Source organism: Pan paniscus, chromosome 19 (assembly GCF_029289425.2).
Source record: "Pan paniscus chromosome 19, NHGRI_mPanPan1-v2.0_pri, whole genome shotgun sequence".
NCBI classification, from domain to species: Eukaryota; Metazoa; Chordata; class Mammalia; order Primates; family Hominidae; genus Pan; species Pan paniscus.
In genome coordinates, this window is record NC_073268.2 from 98,254,582 (window position 1) to 98,273,778 (window position 19,197).

A 19,197-nucleotide genomic window follows, 5' to 3' on the forward strand; every position below is an offset into this window, starting at 1 on the left:
GCCTGCCATCACACCCGGCTAATTTTTGTATTTTTAGTAAAGATGGGATTTCACCATGTTGGTCAGGCTGGTCTCCATCTCCTGACCTCATGATCTGCCCGCCTCAGCCTCCCAAAGTACTGGGATTACAGGTGTGAGCCACCACACCCGGCCGGGGGTCTTATTTTCACCACACCCGGCCGGGGGTCTTATCTTACCCTCATAGCAGGGTGATGGCTCCAAGAGCTCCGGAGGTGCATAATGCCCACCTGGACCTGCTCGCTTTGAAGATGCAACACAGGCCTTATGGACAACCATACAAAAGCCTCCTGTTGAGGCCAAATCAGCAGCCATTCTGGTTGGCAGACATACTGCCAAAAAAAGCACCCCCAAAACAAAAACCTCCTGTGAAACCACCATAGAGAATTTATTTTTTTCTCAGGTGAAGTCAGTAACTAATTCTTCCTATTCCCGTTGGACACAAGGAGTCTGTGAGGGGCTGTGAAGGAAGGAGGCTGCGGCTGCGTCCTGGACTCCGTCCTGTGGGAGGGAGTCCAGCAGGGCTGGCTCAGCCTCCGCACCTGGTGTGCAGCCGGATCTCCATCCTGAGGAAGGCCTTGAGGTTCTCATCAGCCACGTGCTCCTCCAGGGCAGCCAGGGCCCGCTCCCCACCGTCCTGGAAGTGCTGCAGCAGCCTGTCCGCGTACTCCACCCACACGCAGTTGGGGCAGCCACTCATGCAGCAGTTTGTGGGCGGCTGGAGCTCAGGTGGCAGCGATGCCTTGGGCGGCCTGGTGCCGTCCGCACCTGCTTGGGAGCCCACCTCTACGTGGTCTGTCCCGAATTTTCTGCGCCCATCAGGGGCTTGCGCTCCGGGATGGTGCCTTTGAAGAAAGCTGCCACCTCCAGGAAGCCTCTGGCAGCAGTCCGGGCTGGAGAACCGGCGAGCCCCCTGAGGATGCAGACAAACATGTGACTCTCCAGGAAGCTGGTGAGGCCCGGTCTACCCCCAGCAGTGAGGACATTTCAGCTCTCCTGTCATTGGGCAACTGGCTCCATGTCCTCAGCTTTTTCACTTCCTGTGACTTTAGACATGTTATTTCACCTCTCTAGACTCAGTTTCCCCACTGTGCAATGGAAGTCATGGGTATGACACGGTGTGATTCACAAGAAGTGCCAGGATCAGGGCCTGGCGCCGGGTGTGCACTCCAGCAGATGGTGGGGGGTGGGGGAGGCACTCGCCACCTCCAGCTAAGATGGCTGCTCTGCGGACACCAGTAGACGAGAGGTGTAACCCTGTAAGCTCTGGCCATCCGAACACCTCTACCAGTATAACCAAGCCCCACCACCTCTGAGGGACCAACCGGAAGAATCGCACCACCCTTTATCCAAGTTTCCCTGTCACAAAGCCCAGGCCTTTCAGGCCCCTCTCATCCCAGCGTGAATGTCCTATAGACAGTCTTCCCTCGCTCCCCTGCTCTATCTACCCAGGATCACGGACTGACACGCTACCAACTTCACTTATTTAACTAGTCCTGCGAGGAGCATCATCCGCTCCATGTCCACGGCCAGTCCCCAGAGCCCAGGAGGGCTCGCACACAGGCGCTCGGCAGATACCGAGAAACAGGAAAGTGGCCGTTCACCGGGCTGCTTCCTCTCCCGAGGCTAAGCGGCCCCTCCACAGATTCCGGGGCGGGGACTCGGTAAGAGCCGATGGAGGAGAGGAGCGAGGGGTCCTTCGGCGGCGACCAGCGCGCGATCCTCCCGGCTCCGTCCCCACATGCGGGTGGAGGGGCCGGGGCTCCTCCCGGTACGTGCGGGCCCCCGGACAGCGGCCTCTCGGACGTGCCCTTCGGCGCTGCCAAGACCCCTCCTGGTACTTGCCGAGCCACCGGCCGCGGCGGCTACCGCCCGGCCTCCCTCGACCGCCCTCCGCAGCAGCATCGCCCGCGGACGGGATCCGGCAACCCCTGACCGTGAGCGGCGGGCGCTCCGGCCAATCCCGGACCTTCAGGAAGTCGCGCCGCTCCAGCCAGCGTGAGGCTGAGCGCAGGAAGCGGAAGTGCCGATCGGTGGGGCGGAACCATGCAGGAAGGCGGAAGTGGCTTCGCTAGGGAGCCTCCCGGCGTGGAGATGGCGGGAGCTGGTCGCGGAGCAGCGGTGTCCAGGGTGCAGGCGGGTCCTGGGAGTCCCCGGCGAGCGCGGGGGCGGCAGCAAGTGCAGCCGCTGGGGAAGCAGCGCCCAGCCCCGTGGCCCGGGCTTCGCAGGTGACTGCGCTGCCCCGCGAGGCCGCCACACTTCCCCAGAGAAGGGGACGCCTTGAAGGCTCCGCCCGGGACCCCTTAGGGAGCGTTCGCTCGGACCCCTTCCCCAGGTCGGGCTCAGTGCCCTCCTCTGTCTGTGCCCGCGGCCCACGCTCCGCCAGGATCGGTTGAATGAATGGAGGCGCGAGCGAGTCCTTGGTTTTGCCTTTCCCGCGTCCCAGTGTCCCGTCTTTGCGGTTCTGGACGAGGTCAGGGCGGAAAGGCCTCCTGGGCTTTCGGAGTGCCTTTCGGCCTCGCGTCCCGTGAGGAAGCGGTTCAGGGACAGCCACTGAGTGAGACCGAGAGGAAAGATCCCTGCTTCCTGGACTGCTGGACCGGCTCGCACCACAGAAGCCAGATGTGGCCCCTGTATAGATAGATTCTTTTTTTTTTTTTTTGAGACGGAGTCTCACTCTGTTGCCCAGGCTGGAGTGTGGAGTGCAGTGGCGCGATCTCGGCTCACTGCAAGCTCCGCCTCCCGGGTTCACGCCATTCTCCTGCCTCAGCCTCCCGAGTAGCTGGGACTACAGGCGCCCGCCACCACGCCCGGCAAATTTTTTGTATTTTTAGTAGAGACGGGGTTTCACCGTGTTAGTCAGGATGGTCTCGATCTCCTGACCTCGTGATCCGCCCATCTCGGCCTCCCAAAGTGCAGGGATTAGAGGCGTGAGCCACCAAGCCCGGCCAGCCCGTGTAGATTTTATTGCCAGACCCAACTATTGTTTCTCTTACTGATTCTGCTTGTGCTTTACTTGGGACGGGTCTCACCCCCGTGTTCTTCCTCCCAGCAAAGAGAAGAAGAAAGTGAACTGCAAGCCGAAGAACCAGGATGAACAGGAGATCCCTTTCCGGCTCCGGGAGATTATGAGGAGCCGCCAAGAGATGAAAAACCCGATCAGTAACAAGAAGAGGAAGAAAGCAGGTGTGTGCAGGCCCATACTGGGCGGCAGTGAAGCTTTGTGTGTCTCAACCCGCCCAATCGCCCAAATACTTCAGAACGTTTCAGGCAGAGAAAATATGCCAAGACCCGGTGCTCAGAAGGTGGGGGAGCGTGGCCAAAGCTAAAGCAGTGGCTGGCAGCGGGTGGCGCTGTGGTTCCAGACGAGGCTTGGAAGGAGGCTGTGGGGTGGGCGGGAGGACCCGTTATGGGGCCTCAGGATCCATGCTAAGGAGCGGCGTTTTTTTCCCCCAAAAGTAGCGAAGATTCATCAGAGTTTTTAGCAGGGCATGGCCAATTCATGTTTACTCTAAAGCAAAAAAAGGTCACCGAGCGGTGATGGAGTGAGGGAGAGTGGACCTGGCAGCTGGTGGGGCTACGGCCAGGGAGAAGCCATGATTCTTGGGACAAGAGTGCTGAAGCAATGGTAGAGAGAAGTGGGTGGAGTCAGGAGCTGAAGGAGGAAATTCGATCAGGCCCCTCTGAGAAGTCTGCCTTCCTCCCCCAAGTCTGGGTAGGGTGTCCACATGTCCACCGCTGCAACCCAGAGGTAACACTCTGGGCACGTTGGGAAACGGAGTCCACTGTGTGTATATTTTGCTAATAGACACATTTCTCTTCCCAAACGTGGCACTGGTTTTACAGCAAAGCTGTTTTATAATTTGTGTATAAACTGTAGGCTTCTTGTTGGGGGTTATATGGCTGCCAAAGGGATAGTGAGATAGAGGTGAGGAAGGTGCAGGGAGGAGGTGCACTGGCCTGGGTAGCACATGGCACGTTCTGAACCGTGCTGCATTGAATTGGCACCTTTGTTTGTTTGTTTATTTATTTATTTATTGAGATGGAGTCTTGCTTTCTCGCCCAGGCTGGAGTGCAGTGGCGTGATCTGGGCTCACTGCAACCTCCACCTCCTGGGTTTAAGCAGTTCTCCTGCCTCAGCCGCCTGAGTAGCTGGGATTACAGGTAACGCACCACCACACCCGGCTAATTTTGTGTGTGTGTGTTTTTTTTTTTTTTTGAGACAGTCTCGCTCTGTAGCCCAGGCTAGAGTGCAGTGGCACAATCTCAACTCACTGCTACCTCTGCCTCCCCTGTCCCAGTTCCAGTTCAAGCAATTCTCCTGCCTCAGCCTCCCGAGTAGCTGAGATTACAGGCACACGCCACCAAGCCCAGCTAATTTTTGTATTTTTAGTAGAGACGAGGTTTCACCATGTTGGCCAGGCTGGTTTTGAACTCCTGACCTCAAGTGATTTCCCCACCTCAGCCTCCCAAAGTGCTGGGATTACAGGTGTGAGCCACTGTGCCTGGCCTTTTTTTTTTTGGAGACAGAATATCGGCTCACTGCAACCTCCACCTTCCAGGTTCAAGCAAGTCTTGTGCCTCAGCCCCCCCAGTAGCTGGGATTACAGGCCTGTGCCACCATGCCCGGCTCGTTTTTGTATTTTTAGTAAAGGCTGGGTTTTGCCATGTTGGCCAGTCTGGTTTCGAACTCTGGCCTCAGGTGATCCGCCCACCTCAGCCTCCCAAAGTGCTGGGATTACAGGTGTGAACCACCATGCCTGGCAATATGCATGTCTTCACATATTTATGAACACAACCATCTGCCTGGCACTGTCCGCCTCCTGTGTTCTACACTCGCCCGGGGTCCTGCGCTTGCGTTCTCAGTGGATGTCGTAGGTCTGCCCACGTTTCTTTTTTGAGATGGAGTCTCGCTCAGTCGCCCAGGCTGGAGTGCAGTGGCGTGATCTCGGCTCACCGCAAGCTCCGCCTCCCGGGTTCACGCCATTCTCCTGCCTCAGCCTCCCGAGTAGTTGGGACTACAGGCACCCACCACCATGCCCAGCTAATTTTTTGTGTGTTTTTAGTAGAGACAGGGTTTCACCGTGTTAGCCAGGATGGTCTGAATCTCCTGACCTTGTGATCTGCCCATCTCGGCCTCCCAAAGTGCTGGGATTACAGGCGTGAGCCACCGCGCCCGGCAGGTCTGCCCACGTTTCTCTGTGTAGCTCCACTGGGCTTCTTTCGGCAGCTGTGCAATGGAGTCTGTGGGTGATCAGAGGAGAATTCATTCAACCAGCCACCTAGGGCTGGACATTAGGTTGTTTCTGCTTTCCTTTTTCAGCTGTGCTGCAGTGGACATCTGTGACAGGTGCCACTGGGCTGGGGGGTCACATCCCCGGGGATGCCGGGCCGGGCATTCTACATCCTCTTCAGCTGCTGTCGTTGGGGTGCTTCCAGCCAGCCTGGTCTTCCCTTCCTGTGGCTTTGGGAGGGGAAATGAGCATGGGTCACCTGCCTGCCACTGTCTGCCTCCTGCCTCCTCTGAGGCCTCCCTTTGTCCTCAGCCCAGGTGACCTTCAGAAAGACATTGGAGAAGGAAGCAAAGGGAGAGGAGCCCGACATCGCAGTCCCCAAGTTCAAACAGAGGAAGGGGGAGTCCGACGGGGCCTATATCCAGCGCATGCAGCAAGAGGCCCAGCATGTGCTGTTCCTCAGCAAGAACCAGGCCATCCGGCAGCCAGAGGTGCAGGCAGTTCGCAAGGAGAAGTCTGAGCAGAAAAAAGCAAAAAAAGCGTGAGTGGAGGCGGGAGGGGGAGGGGTCTGCCCTCGGAGCCGGAGGGAAGACATTGGGTTCCCATGACGGCCCTCTGCAGGGACCCTGTTTCATAGCCATGGGGCAGCATGGATTCAGGGAGACCAAGCCAGAGCCCTGGGAGTTGGCGGGTCCGAGCATCCAGCTGGGAGCCAGTGAGGGTGTGGCCTCCAGGAGGCTGCGGAACCTGGGAACTCTGCGGAGACCTCGCTTGGTCCTTGCTTTCACAGGAAAAGCACCAGAAAGCCCTAGCCCTGTGGGAATCAGCCCTGAGGGGGTCGGTCTGAGGGTGACGTGCCCGGGGGTTCTGTTTCCATTAGAACAGAATGTCTCTCGTCCAAGAGACTACACCTTCCTAATTCTCTAAAAGCTTTGGCCGAGTACAGTGGCTCACGCCTGTAATCCCAGCACTTTGGGAGGCTGAGGCAGGTGGATCACGAGGTCAGGAGATCGAGACCATCCTAGCCAACACGGTGAAACCTTGTCTCTAATAAAATACAAAAAAAAAAATTAGCTGGGCGTGGTGGTGCATGCCTGTAATTCCAGCTACTTGGGAGCCTGAGGCAGCGGAATCGCTTGAATCCGGGAGGCAGAGGTTGCAGTGAGCTGAGATCGTGCCGCTGCACTCCAGCCTGGTGACAGAGCGAGACTCCATCTCAAAAAAAATAAAAAAAAAAAAAAGCTTTGAAGGTTTGAGAGGTTGCTTTCAGCTCTGTAGATTCCCTGTTTCTGGATTGTTGTATTACTTATAGTTACCTTAGCCAATGAAAGTTCATCACAGAAAACGTGGCCCAGATACAGCCTGGCGCCACGGTGATCTCCAGAGCTGTCACTGAAGGTGAAGCTTCCAGATTCACATTGAGGGAGACGTGATATACAATACTTGTTAGGCCCTTTAGACACAGTAGCACCGGATGGGCTGGATGAGTCTCTGTTGGGTGGTCTTTGGCAGCATTCCCAGCCTTCATGCACAAGGTGCCAGTAGCCCTTGCCCACGTGTCTGCACACATTGTCAGATATTCCCTGGCAGGTAGCCGTCCCCAGCTGAGAACCACTGGGGGACCTGTGAGGGGCCTGTTGGGGTCAGAGCCTTCTTTGGTGGGCAGCTGTGGGTTTTGGGGTGGTAAGGGGAGCGGGGACTTGGAGGCAGCCACCTGTTCTTGGGTCCCTGCTCTGCCACAGGGGATCCCTTGTGGGTGGGGCGGCCTCTGCCTCTTCCCTGGGTGGAAAGAGAATTTAGGAATCTGAGTGACATGTGCTTTCTTCCCCAGGTTCCAGAAGCGGCGACTAGATAAAGTCCGACGGAAAAAGGAGGAAAAGGCGGCAGACAGGCTGGAGCAGGAGTTGCTCCGAGGTAGCTCTTCCCAAAGCGATGGTGTCAGCAGTGGTCCGGGTGGGGCCTGGGCGCAGGCCTTCTGTTCCCCACCAGCCCTGGCTGCACTGGGCGCCTGTGGTTTCCCCTGGGGTCCACAGCCGTTAGACCACTGGATGAGTTGGTGTTCTGTCCCAGCCCTGTGGGAGGGAGCTGGGCGGGTGGTGGCTCTGGGTGTCAGGGGTGCAGTGGCTGTGGGCAGCAGTCCTCGGTTGTATTCTGCTCCTCCAGACACGGTGAAGTTTGGTGAGGTTGTCCTGCAGCCCCCAGAGCTGACTGCCAGGCCCCGGAGGAGTGTAAGCAAGGACCAGGTAAGTGGGGCATGGGGACAACTTGAGTTTGTCCCCCAGTGCTGCCAGGGAACAGAAGCCTTGGACAGGCTGCACACGGTGGGTCACACCTGTAATCCCAGCACATTGGGAGGCCAAGGCAGGCGGATTGCTTGAGCCCAGGAGTTGATACCAGCCTGGACAACATAGCGAGATCCTGTGTCAAGAAAAAGAAAACCCTCAGCCAACATGTGCGCTGTCTGGTGTGTGGCCTGAGAGTGCAGTGTTCTCGCTGGCGGGAGAGCTGTTGAAGCTGTGAGGCTTTCTGTTGTGTCCCCTCCTTTCCCAGCCTGTGCCTCACCCTCCCCTCTCTCCCTCAGCCTGGCAGGAGATCGCAGATGCTGCGGATGCTTCTGAGCCCCGGTGGTGTGTCCCAGCCTCTGACCGCCTCCCTGGCCCGCCAGCGGATTGTGGAGGAGGAGAGAGAGCGGGCCGTGCAGGCCTACAGAGCGTTGAAGCAGCGGCAGCAGCGGCTGCACGGGGAGCGACCCCACCTCACTTCCCGGAAGAAGCCAGAGCCGCAGCTGTGATGGAGAGACACCCGGGGCCTGGCCACGCTCTGGGGCAACTGGCACCAGGAGCTGCTACACCTGGGTAGGAGAGAGGCAGGCCATGCCAGCAGTGTGGGGTGAGGCCTCCAGCTACTTGTTCACACGTTGGGCACTAGTGGGTCCACATCTTGCAGGGGGTGAGTGCCCGACGGACTAGGGCCAAGGCCTGGTTGACAGACGGCCCGTGGGGCCCGGTGTCACTCACAGCTCCATCTCTTTGTTTTGAACGTCCATTCTGAGTCTCAGCCCAGGTGGACCTTAGGAAGGGCTGGATCCCTGTCCCTGAACACCAACTACCGAGACAGCTGATGAGGCTGGCTCAGTGTGTGACAGAGGCCCCCGGGAGTCAGCAGAGCCGAGCGTACAGTGCACATCAGGCAGAGCAGGCCACGGGCAGGGACGACGCATCGGGACAGGGCTCTGCAGGGGACCGTGACTACAGGCCAGCTGTGAGTGGTCCCCTGCAGAGGCTGCCCACCCAAGGTTTGGTTGGGGTGAAACATGATGACAACACATACACTTAAGAAGGTGGGAACCGGGGGCCGGGCGCGGTGGCTCACACCTGTAATGCCAGCACTTTGGGCAGCTGAGGCGAGTGGATCACCTGAGGTCAGGAGTTCGAACCAGCCTGGCCAACATGGTGAAACTGCATCTCTACTAAAAATACACGAAAAAAAAAACAAACAGTGGGAACAGAGTTGTCACCTACCTAACAGGGCTCTGAGAGAGCCGGGAGGCCCAAAGTGGCTGGAAGAAGGTAAAGGAAAAATCCTGTCTTGGGCTTGAGGTCACAGAGTGGGGCCCAGGGGGAGTTCCTGCTGAGGGCAGGGCCTTGCCAGGCTTCAGTCTCCAGTGCCAAAGGAGGAAATGCCCAGGCTGTCAGCATTTCCAGATGAGAGCAGAAGGGAGAGGCTTAAACCCAAGTCACACATCCAGCAATGGAGTCCGACAGCCCAGCACCATCTGGGAACTGAGAAGCACCTCTGCCCGGCCCCCACACCATGTGGAAAGTGAGGAGCACCTCTGCCCGGCCGCCACCCCGTCTGGCAAGTGAGGAGTGCTTCTGCCCGGCCACCCCATCTGGGAAGTGAGGAGCGCCTCTGCCCGGCCGCTGTGCAACCTTCCAAGTGTGAAGTGACAGCCTTGTGTGTGATGTTTTCTGCCTTCCCCAAGTTTGCACTTTCGACATTAAAGTTTACTTTTTAGTTAAAAGTTTTATATTGGAGAATATATATTTAAAGTCAGGGCTGTTTTCCTCTTATGGGCATGTTTCCCACCTTGTGATGGACCTGGCGGCCCCAGCCCTCGCGTTGGGATGTTGTTTTTGCAGCAGCCAGAACTCAGCCCCAGATCACAAGCAGCAGCTGGAAGGGGGTGGCCTTTCCCTGGGAAAGGGCTGGGACAGCAGCGGGTGGCACTCCCACTCGCTCAGTGCCTTTGGTTTTGGGTGTCAGTATCGGCCCGTGTATGGCTAAGCAAAGGGATCCCACAGGGCTGGGAAAGCGCTCATGCTCTCCACTGCATCCAGGATTCTCAGGTTTTAGCTGCTGGAAGGGAAACCCCTGGTGGTTTTTAGGGCCTCTTTGTTGCCCAGGCTGGGGTGCAGTGGCATAAGCACATTGCAGCAAGTTGTCGGGCTCAGGCAATCCTCCCACCTCAGCCTCCCAAGTACTTGGGACAACAGGTGCTCACCAACACACCCAAATAATTTTTTGTGCTTTTTGTATAGATGGGGTTTCTCCACGTTGCGCAGGCTGGTGTCGAACTTATGGACTCAAGGGATCCGCCTGCTTTGGCCTCCCAAAGTGCTGGGGTTACAGGCGTGAGCCACTGTACTTGGCATTTTTTTTTTTTTTCTGAGGCAGGGTCTTGCTGTCACCTTGGCAGGAGTGCAGTGGCACGCTGGTCTCCAAGTCTTGGGCTCAAGATTAGCCTGCCTTGGCTTCCCTCAGTGCTGGGGTTCCAGGAGAGACCAGCTCACCCCTCCTACTTTTTTTTTTTTTTGAGATGGAGTTTTGCTCTCGTTGCCCAGGCTGGAGTGCAATGGCACAATCTTGGCTCACCACAACCTCTGCCTCCCAGGTTCAAGCGATTCTCCTGTCTCAGCCTCCCAAGTAGCTGGGATTACAGGCATGCACTACCATGCCTGGCTAATTTGGTATTTTTTAGTAGACACGGGGTTTCTCCATGTTGGTCAGGCTGGTCTCAAACTCTTGACCTCAGGTGAGCCGCCCGCCTCTGCCTCCCAAAGTGCCGTCCTGCTTTTCTTACTTATCCTTTACTTCTGGAATCTTCAGGAGGAGGTGATGTGGGCATGTCAGGGTCAATGTTTAAGAGGCGAAGGCCATGGATGGACCTCCCTGGGCCTTCCGCTCTCCATGGGGCAGCGCTGTTCTCTCCATATAAAGGGAAAACTGAATTTGCACAAAATCGGGGTGCTGACAAAACCAGTGATCCCAGATGGGTCACCTACTCGTACACACAGGTCTCGCAGCACCCTAGTTGTCAACTTTCCTACAAAGAATTTTCCCAGACTAGCCAGATTTTCTCCCAGCCAACCTATCACACATTTATTGATGTGATTTTTTTTGAAGAAAAAAATATTAATGTTATAATTTCACATACCGTATAATGCTATCCTTTGATTAGCGTTTAGTTTGATGGGAACTCCAAACTGTTAAAGAAAATTCAGGCCAGCTGTGGTGGCACCATGCCTGTGGTCCCAGCTACTCGGGACGCTGAAATGGGAGGTTCACTCAAACCTGAGAGGTCAAGGCCGCCCCACCGTCTGGGAAGTGAGGAGTACCTCTGCCTGGCCGCTGCACCGTCTGGGCCTGTGAGCTGTGATTGTGTCTCTGCACTCCAGCCTGGGCTGTAACAGAGCAAGACCCCCATCTCTAAAACAGAAAAGAAAAAAATTCCTATCCAGATGCTACATCTGCGCTGAGAAGAGTCCACGAGCAGAGACGACTCTGAGAACAGTGGTGTCCTCAGCAGCATCAATTTCCCCAGACTCAGGAGTGAATTGGGCTCTGGCATGTGCACCGAGGGGGGTCCAGCATGCCTGGCCCCATGTGGGCGGCAAGCCACCCGGGTGCCAAGGCTAGAGACTGAGGACACAAGCTGTTCCAGTATAATAAAATATAAGAATAGTTATACCAGACATAGATCTTAGATATGATTATATATGAATCATGAATCATTAGTTTATAGCAATTACTCTTTATTCCAATATTATAATAATCCTCCCTCTATAATCATAACCTAGGAAAAGCCAGGCCATACAGAGATAGGAGCTGAGGGGACATAGTGAGGTGTGACCAGAAGACAAGAGTGCGAGCCTTCTGTTATGCCCAGACAGGGCCACCAGAGGGCTCCTTGGTCTAGCGGTGACGCCAGCATCTGGGAAGACACCTGTTGACAAGCGGATCGTGGTCTAGCGGTAGCGTTAGTGTCAAGGAAAAACACCCGCTACTTAGCGGACTGGGAAAGAGAGTCTCCCTTTCCCGGGGGGAGTTTAGAGAAGACTCTACTCCTCCACCTCCTGTGGAGGACCTGACATCAGTCAGGCTCGCCCGCAGTTATCCGGAGGCCTAACCGTCTCCCTGTGATGCTGTGCTTCAGTGGTCACGCTCCTAGTCCGCCTTCACGTTCCATCCTGTACACCTGGCTCTGCCGTTTAGTTAGCAGTAGCAAATTAGTGAAAGTACTAAAAGTCTCTGATAAGCAGAAATAATAATGTAAGCTGTTTCTCTCCTTCTCCTCTCTCTCTCTCTCTGCCTTGGCTGCCAGGCAGGGAAGGGCCCCCTGTCCAGTGGACACGTGACCCACGTGACCTTACCTATCATTGGAGATGGCTCACTGTCCTTATCCTGACCCTTTGTCTTGTATCCAATAAATATCAGTGCAGCCTGGCATTTGGGGCCGCTACGGGTCTCCGCAACTTGGTGGTAGTGGTCCCCCAGGCCCAGCTGTCTTTCATCTCTGTCTTGTGTCTCTATTTCTACACTCTCTCATCTCTGCACATGGGGAGAGACCCACCGACCCTGTGGGGCTGGTCCCTACACCCCAGAACAGCCGCTGACTGCAGGGACCCTAAGGTTGGGTGGGGGTCTGGGTGACAAGGCTAGGGGAGTCCCCAGCACCCCTCACCCACCCTGCAGGACACCCCAATTGACACTGTGTGCCAACGAAGTGGGGACCTGATGGTTTTGAGAACGTGGGTTATTGAAAGTGGCCTGTAGCACATGGCCTGTCAGGAGCAGGCAAGGAGGGTCCTTATCCACCTACCCCGAGACAGTCCTCCCGTGGCACCATGCCACGCCTGCGTAGGGCTCCCTGGCTGGAACCCACCCTTGAAAACTGCCTAAGGAGGTGCCAGAGTGTGGCTGCCAGCTCCAGACCACGTCGGCTCCACCTGCCTGGAACCCAGCTGCCACCAGCGCTGGCTGGGAACACAGGCTTGCTGTTTTCTCCGGGTATTGGGAAACCCGTACTCTTAGGACTCATTCAGGATCAGCATGTCCAGCCCAAGGATTGCTTCAGGAAAGGCACTCCCTCCCAACTAAAGGAACGTTCCGCCAAGCAAGCTGACAAGCGCAGCCCACCCACCTCCAGCTGGGTGGCCACAGGCACCTCAGGCTCCTACCTCCCTATATTTTCATGCCTCACAGCAAAAGTCACGGTGGGTATTTCTTTTCTTTTCTTTTTTTTTTTTTTTTGAGATGGAGTCTCGCTCTGTAGCCCAGGCTGGAGTGTAGTGGCACCATCTCGGTTCACCGCAAGCTCCACCTCCCAGGTTCATGCCATTCTCCTGCCTCAGCCTCCCGAGTAGCTGGGACTACAGGCGCCCGCCACCGCGCCCAGCTAATTTTTTTGTATTTTTAGTAGAGACAGGGTTTCACCGTGTTGGCCAGGTCTCGATCTCCTGAACTCGTGATCTGCCTGCCTCGGCCTCCAAAAGTGCTGGGATTATAGGCGTGAGCCACCGTGCCTGGCCGACACTTGGCCATTTCAACCAGGCTTTGCTAAAGTCCTCTGAAATTGGGGGACTGAAACCCAATTACTGGGATCACAAGTTGCCTGTGAAATCTGCAAGGACCTGCTGTCAGGGCTCATTAAACCCCAAAGTATGGCACCTTGGCATGCAGACTACTCTGACCCAGAGGAGACTGGAAGGCCTCAGAAGCCAGGTCTGTGTCCTTCCCTCCTGGTTCCTGCCCACTTTTCTGCCGCAAAGTGAGTCCCAGAAACCACAATTCTTTTTCCCCACAGCAGGTCATAGAAACTAGAACTCCTCTCTCCCAAAGCCAGCCATAATACCTAGCAAGGTCACTCCCTCCTCCCTGGAAGACCCTCATTCCCGAGGGGTCCTGCCCTATCCCCAGGGGAAGGGGAATTGTGCACAGTGGCCTTGCTGGGTTTCCCCACTGTGTCCATCACCAGTTAGACGGACGTTAGGCCAGAGCCTGTGTGTCCAACCACATTTCTGCATGCCTGTTCACTCGTCAAACCTAAATATAAGAATAAAGGTTTTCACGCCGGGCACGGTGTCTCACGCCTGTAATCTCAGCACTTTGGGAGGCCGAGGTGGGCGCATCACCTGAGGTCAAGACTTCATGACCAGCTTGGCCAACATGGTGAAACCCTGTCTGTACTAAAAATACTAAAATTAGCTGGGTGTGGTGGCACACACATGTAATCCCAGCTACTTGGGAGGCTGAGGCAGCAGAATCGCTTGAACCTGGGAGGCAGAGGTTACAGTGAGCAAAGATTGTGCCACTACACTCCAGCCTGGGTGACAGATCGAGACTCCCATCTCAAAAATAAATAAAGTAATTAATAAAGGTTTTCCCTGGGTCTTTATTGCTGAAGGCTCCTGCGTCATGTAAAACTTTATTTACTTATTTTTTTTTAGATGGAGTCTCAATCTGTCACCCAGGCTGGAGTGCAGTGCATGATCTCAGCTCACTGCAACCTCCACCTTCTGGGTTGAAGCGAGTCTCCTGCCTCAACCTCCCAAGTAGCTGGGATTACAGGTAGGCACCACCATGACGGGTTAATTTTTGTATTTTTAGTCGAGAAGGGGTTTCACCATGTTGCTCAGGCTGGTCTCAAACTTCTGGCCTCAAGCAATCTGCCCACCTTGGCCGCCCAAAGTGTTAGGATTACAGGTGTGAGCAATCGTGCCCGGCTGTCATGTAAAACTAATACATTTGCTATGCTTTTAGGCCGGGCATGGTGGCTCATGTCTGTAATCCCAGCATTTTGGGGGGCTGAAGCAGAAGGATCAATTGAGGCAAGGAGTTCAAGACCAGCCTAGGCAACACAGCAAGACCCCGTTTCTACCAAAAATACAAAAAATTAGCTAGGCGTGGTGGTGCATGCCTGTAATCCCAGCTACCCAGGAGGCTGAGGTGGGAGGATTGACTGAGCTTGGGAGGTTGAGGCTGCAGTGAGCTGTGATCCCACCACTGTGCTCCAGTCTCGGAGACAGAGTGAGAGCTTGCCTCAAATAATTAAGTAAATTTGTTAATGCTTTTCTCTTGCTCACCTGTAGTTTGTTAGGTGTGTTGGCTGTCACCCTTATGGGTGTAAAAAGGTATTGTATCTTTCCGCCCCATGGTACTAACAGGACAGAGACCTCAGGTGTCCAGTAGCTGTTTGGTGGTGGTAAGGGGCAGGGGGAGCAGTGCATGGGGATTCATGTGGTGTCTAAGAAGGTGGCATCCAGGCCAGGCACAGTGGCTCATGCCTGTAATCCCAGCACTTTGGGAGGCCGAGGCAGGTGATCACGAGGTCAGGAGTTCAAGACCAGCCTGGCCAAGACGATGAAACCATCTCTACTAAAAATACAAAATTTAGCCGGGTGCGGTGGCAGGCGCCTGTAATCCCAGCTACTCAGGAGGCTGAGGCAGGAGAATTGCTTGAACCTGGGTGGCAGAGGTTGCAGTGAGTCGCCGAGATTGCACCACTACACTCCAGCCTGGGCGAGAGTGAGACTCTGTCTCAAAAAAAAAAAAAAAAGGTGGCATCCAACAGGACACAGGCTGTGTACAGTTGAGAGCCCATGACACACTGGAAAGCAGAGATTGGAGCCCGAGACACCCTGAAGCACACGTCGTGCTGCGAGCTTTTCCCAGGCATCGCACATAGCCCTCCACAGGAATAAAGACCCATTTCCCCACAAGCAAAGTGCAGCAGGTTTGTGCCACGGAGGAGGGTGGTGGGTGCGAGGCTCCTTCCATGACCGAAGGAGCCTAGGCTGCCAGCTGGGAAAACATCTGTAGAAAATTCACATCTATTCTCAGGACTATAGGGTTTCTTATTCAATTGTTGTAGTCAAATGACGGCCCCCAAAAGGTGTGTCCAAATTATAACCCCTGGAACAAGCAAGAGCGACCTTGTTTGGAAAATAGGGCATTTGCAGATGTAATGAGGAATCATCCTGGATTTTCGACGACAGATGTCCTTGTAAGAGAACACAGAGGCACAGGAGAGAAGCTGCGTGAAGGTGGAGGCGGAAACAGGCTTTGCAGGCCACAGCCCAGGCGCGCCGAGGAGCACCGCAGCCACTACGCGGGCAAGGCACAGATGCTCCTTCGGAGCCTCCAGAAGGAAAACTACCCTGGTGAAAGCCCAGCTTTGGACTCTGGCCTCCGGAACTAAGAGAGCAAATTTGTGTTGTTTTGGCAGCTGCAGGACACTGACCTGTCAATCAACACTCCCACAAGTGGCCATGGCTGAAAACCAAAGTCAAGGAAGGGCACTGGGGAACCATGGGAGGCACGGCCACCATTTCCTGTGCTTCATCTGAGCCCCACCTGGCACACCTGTGGGGCGTTTCATGGCAATACCTGTTCACTGAACAAGTGAACCAGTGAGAATGCTGGCTCTTGTTTTTTTTTTTTTTTTTTTGAGACCGAGTTTTGCTCGTCACCCAGGCTGGAGTGCAATGGCGCGATCTCAGCTCACTGCAACCTCTGCCTTCTAGGTTCAAGCGATTCTCCTGCCTCAGCCTCCCGAGTAGCTGGGATTACAGGCATAAGCCACCACACCCAGCTAATTTTTTGTATTTTTAGTAGTGACAGGGTTTCACCATGTTGGCCAGTCTGGTCTCGAACTCCTGATCTCGTGATCTGCCTGCCTCGGCCTCCCAAAGTGCTGGGATTACAGGCGTGAGCCACTGCGTCCGGCCACCAGCTTGTTTCTAACTTGAGGCCTGGCTCTTACTACCACACTCACTTCACCTGCCTCATGCCGTCTGTGGCAGATGCAGGGTCAGGGTACCAGCGGCTCAGCAGGTTGGAGGTTGTGCTACAGCCAAGAGGCCAGGTTTCAGTGGCACTGTGCAGTCCATACGCCTTGGGGGCAGTCCAGCAGGTCTCCAGGAAGGAGGTGAGCCAACCCCAATAGCACCACTCTAGGATACAGAACACTCGGCCATCTGCAGGCCCTGCTCATCCAGTCTGGGGACAGGTTTTTATTTTTTTATTTCTTATTTTTTTTAAGACGGAGTTTCACTCTTGTTGCCCAGGTGGAGTGCAATGGCATGATCTCGACTCACTGCAACCTCCACCTCCCAGGTTCAAGGGATTCTCCTGCCTCAGCCTCCCAAGTAGCTGGGATTACAGGCATGCACCACCACACCCAGCTAATTTTGTATTTTTAGTAGAGACAGGGTTTCTCCATGTTGGTCAGGCCAGTCTCGAACTCCCGACCTCAGGTGATACGCCCGCCTCGGCCTCTCAAAGTGCTGGGATTACAGGTGTGAGCCACCATGCCTGGCCCCTAGGGACACTTTTTTCAGAGGCCAGATGTCAACTTCCATCTCCACATGCCTCAGTTTACGCATCATTGCATCTCAGCACAGAGCCCCATCATGTAGGGTTACTTTGGGTTATTCTGCCCCTGTGAGAAGAAACTATTGGCAGCAAAGCCATACTGCCCTCTGCCACCTCTCCCCAGCTCAGGCCAGCCGCGCCTCTGCCGTGCAGTCAATCGTTGGCTCTGTGGGTGGCCTGGAGCCAGGCCAGCACCCCTGCTAAGCCAGTGCCTTCACGGGCGCTGATTTCTGCCGTGGTGATGTTCTGCTTGGCACAAGCAATGATGTCTGGAAGCCTGATTAATGACTTCATCTCCTCCGTGGACATGTAACAGGGTAGGTCGCTGGAGAGAAAGAGGTGCCCCATCAGAGCAGTGGCAGCCACACCTGCCCCGGACCCCCAGCCGCACCACCTCCCTACCGAGCCATGCTTCCGGCTGTAACCCCAGGGAGCCCCCGCCCCCGCTGTGCTCCCTCTCAGCTCAGGGACGCGTACATTTTATTGAAGAGTATCAGCACCGATGCTTCTGCAAGTTGTTCTGCAGAAAGGAGACCTAAGAGTTGCACACAGGATGCAGAGAGCTGGGTGGGGTCAGAGGCGTCCATCACAAACTGGGGAAAAAGAAAAAGACAGCAGCAATGCCCCGCTGCCAAACTTCCTCCCCTGGGCCTCACAGGCCTGGCACTGGGAGAGCAAAACTGCATTTTTTAATTAATTAATTTATTTTTTGAGACGGAGTCTCGCTCCGAGTGCAGTGGCACGATCTCGGCTCACTGAAACTCCGCCTCCAGGGTTCAGGGTTCAAGTGATTCTCCTGCCTCAGCCTCCCAAGTAACTGGGACTACAGACACCCGCCACCACGCCTGGCTAATTTTTTGTACTTTTAGTAGAGACGGGGTTTCACCATGTTAGTCAGGATGGTCTCCATCTCCTGACCTCGTGATTCGCCCACCTCAGCTTCCTAAAGTGCTGGGATTACAGGAGTAAGCCACCGCGCCCAGCCCAAAGTAGCTTTAAACAAAGCTTTGGGAACAAGCAGAAGCAGAAGCAGAAGGAATCGAGTTTTATGAAGACGACCTGGTGTCACTCGTCTCTGTCCTCATGTGGCCATCAGTTCTCCATACTGGAATCCGCGGCACAGGCCTTATCAAGATGAGACCAACCAGAGGTACGTATAAGTCCAACATAAACACAGACGTACCGGGGAGTGACACAGAGGGCTAAGTCTGTTCTCTGCAGAGCAGCAGCCCTGCCCTCAGCAAGCCCTCTGTGAGCTCCTACCGGGGGCCTGGGAGCGCAAGCACCAGAAACCAGACGGGGTACCCAGCAGGAAGCAACACTAGCTAAGACCTATTTCCATGAGTAGTATAGTCACTAAATAACCCAAACCCCTTTCTACACACAGCAAGGTTGGGGACTGGACGTCACAGAAATGTAGACACACTTCCCTAAAAGAAGCCCATATAGGATTACAACCCACCAGGAGAGAACGGCAGTTTCCATAGTAACTGGACCAGATGGGGCCCATGCACCCCCCAAGCTCCCGGATGGTGATCTTTCTCTGTGCCACGATGTCAGTAAGATTGGTGCCCACCTATAGGAAAAACCACGATGCAAAGAGAACAACACAAGCGCTGTCCCGTTGTGAACTCCTGAAGAGCACCGTGCCCACACCTTACACGGTGGCCTGAACCCCGCAGACCCATTCTCCCTAACGCAGGGACGGCGAGCAGGGACCGACGCCCATCAGTAGCTGGACTCGCTGTGGGGGCGACCAGCCACAGGAACCCGTTGCGAGGGGAGAGGAAGTGCCCGTGGAGGGCGGCAGGCCCCCTCATCCCGCGCCAATTATCCTCAGCTCGGGCCGACCCCCGCTCCCGAAGGCTGACCTTAGGTCACGACCTGACCCGCTGCGCCTCGGCGTGCACTTACAGGAGCCCGGAGCTCTTCGCCAGGCGCAGAACTGACCCCCCGCAACTCCACCCGCGAGGGCGGACACCTACCGTGGGCCGTGTCGGGGGCGGCTCCCCCAGGTCGCCTTTCCCATCCCGGGAGCTCACCTGTGCGAAGCGGTCAAGGACCCGAGCAGCTAAAGGGTGAGTCCCCACCCCAGTCCGGGTGCCCCCCGCGCCCCGGTCCCGTCCCCGCGCGGAAGGATATCCTGCAGCCGTTTCACCAGCAGCGTCTTCCCGACGCCCGTGGCCCCCAGCAGGAGACACATTCCGTGCTTCGCTCCACCCGGCACCCGTAGCTCGGCGCCCCGGAGCAAGGCCCGCCCACCGGCCACTCTCATTGGATAGTTCTCACC

General features: G+C 55.7%; 3 protein-coding genes across 5 annotated transcripts; 1 reads left to right on the plus strand and 2 right to left on the minus strand.

Annotated features, from left to right (window-relative positions):
- Positions 1-382: 382 nt before the first annotated feature.
- On the minus strand, positions 383-2,003 carry OXLD1 (oxidoreductase like domain containing 1). The gene is made up of 2 exons (XM_003831117.5): positions 1,864-2,003; positions 383-931 (listed from the first exon to the last, which is right to left on the minus strand). Exons 1-2 carry the CDS (start codon positions 1,921-1,923, stop codon positions 548-550), a joined length of 444 nt encoding a protein of 147 aa, XP_003831165.1. The 5' UTR covers positions 1,924-2,003; the 3' UTR covers positions 383-547.
- A 53-nt stretch (positions 2,004-2,056) lies between these two features.
- Positions 2,057-9,276, plus strand: CCDC137 (coiled-coil domain containing 137). 2 transcript variants are annotated; one of them, XM_003831114.5, is made up of 6 exons: positions 2,057-2,246; positions 3,071-3,204; positions 5,565-5,793; positions 7,084-7,166; positions 7,416-7,495; positions 7,834-9,276. In XM_003831114.5, the coding sequence occupies exons 1-6, from the start codon at positions 2,065-2,067 to the stop codon at positions 8,041-8,043; spliced, it is 918 nt and encodes a 305-aa protein (XP_003831162.5). In that variant the 5' UTR covers positions 2,057-2,064; the 3' UTR covers positions 8,044-9,276. The 2 variants fall into 2 exon arrangements, with proteins under 2 accessions (XP_003831162.5, XP_063455558.1); XM_063599488.1 differs by having other exon boundaries at positions 7,084-9,276.
- Positions 9,277-16,526: 7,250 nt separating this feature from the next.
- ARL16 (ADP ribosylation factor like GTPase 16) lies at positions 16,527-19,176 on the minus strand. 2 transcript variants are annotated; one of them, XM_055101412.2, is made up of 5 exons: positions 19,049-19,176; positions 18,893-18,950; positions 18,370-18,483; positions 17,385-17,500; positions 16,527-17,232 (listed from the first exon to the last, which is right to left on the minus strand). In XM_055101412.2, the coding sequence occupies exons 1-5, from the start codon at positions 19,108-19,110 to the stop codon at positions 17,061-17,063; spliced, it is 522 nt and encodes a 173-aa protein (XP_054957387.1). In that variant the 5' UTR covers positions 19,111-19,176; the 3' UTR covers positions 16,527-17,060. The 2 variants fall into 2 exon arrangements, with proteins under 2 accessions (XP_054957387.1, XP_063455560.1); XM_063599490.1 differs by lacking the exon at positions 19,049-19,176 and having other exon boundaries at positions 17,385-18,032; positions 18,893-18,919.
- Positions 19,177-19,197: the final 21 nt, after the last annotated feature.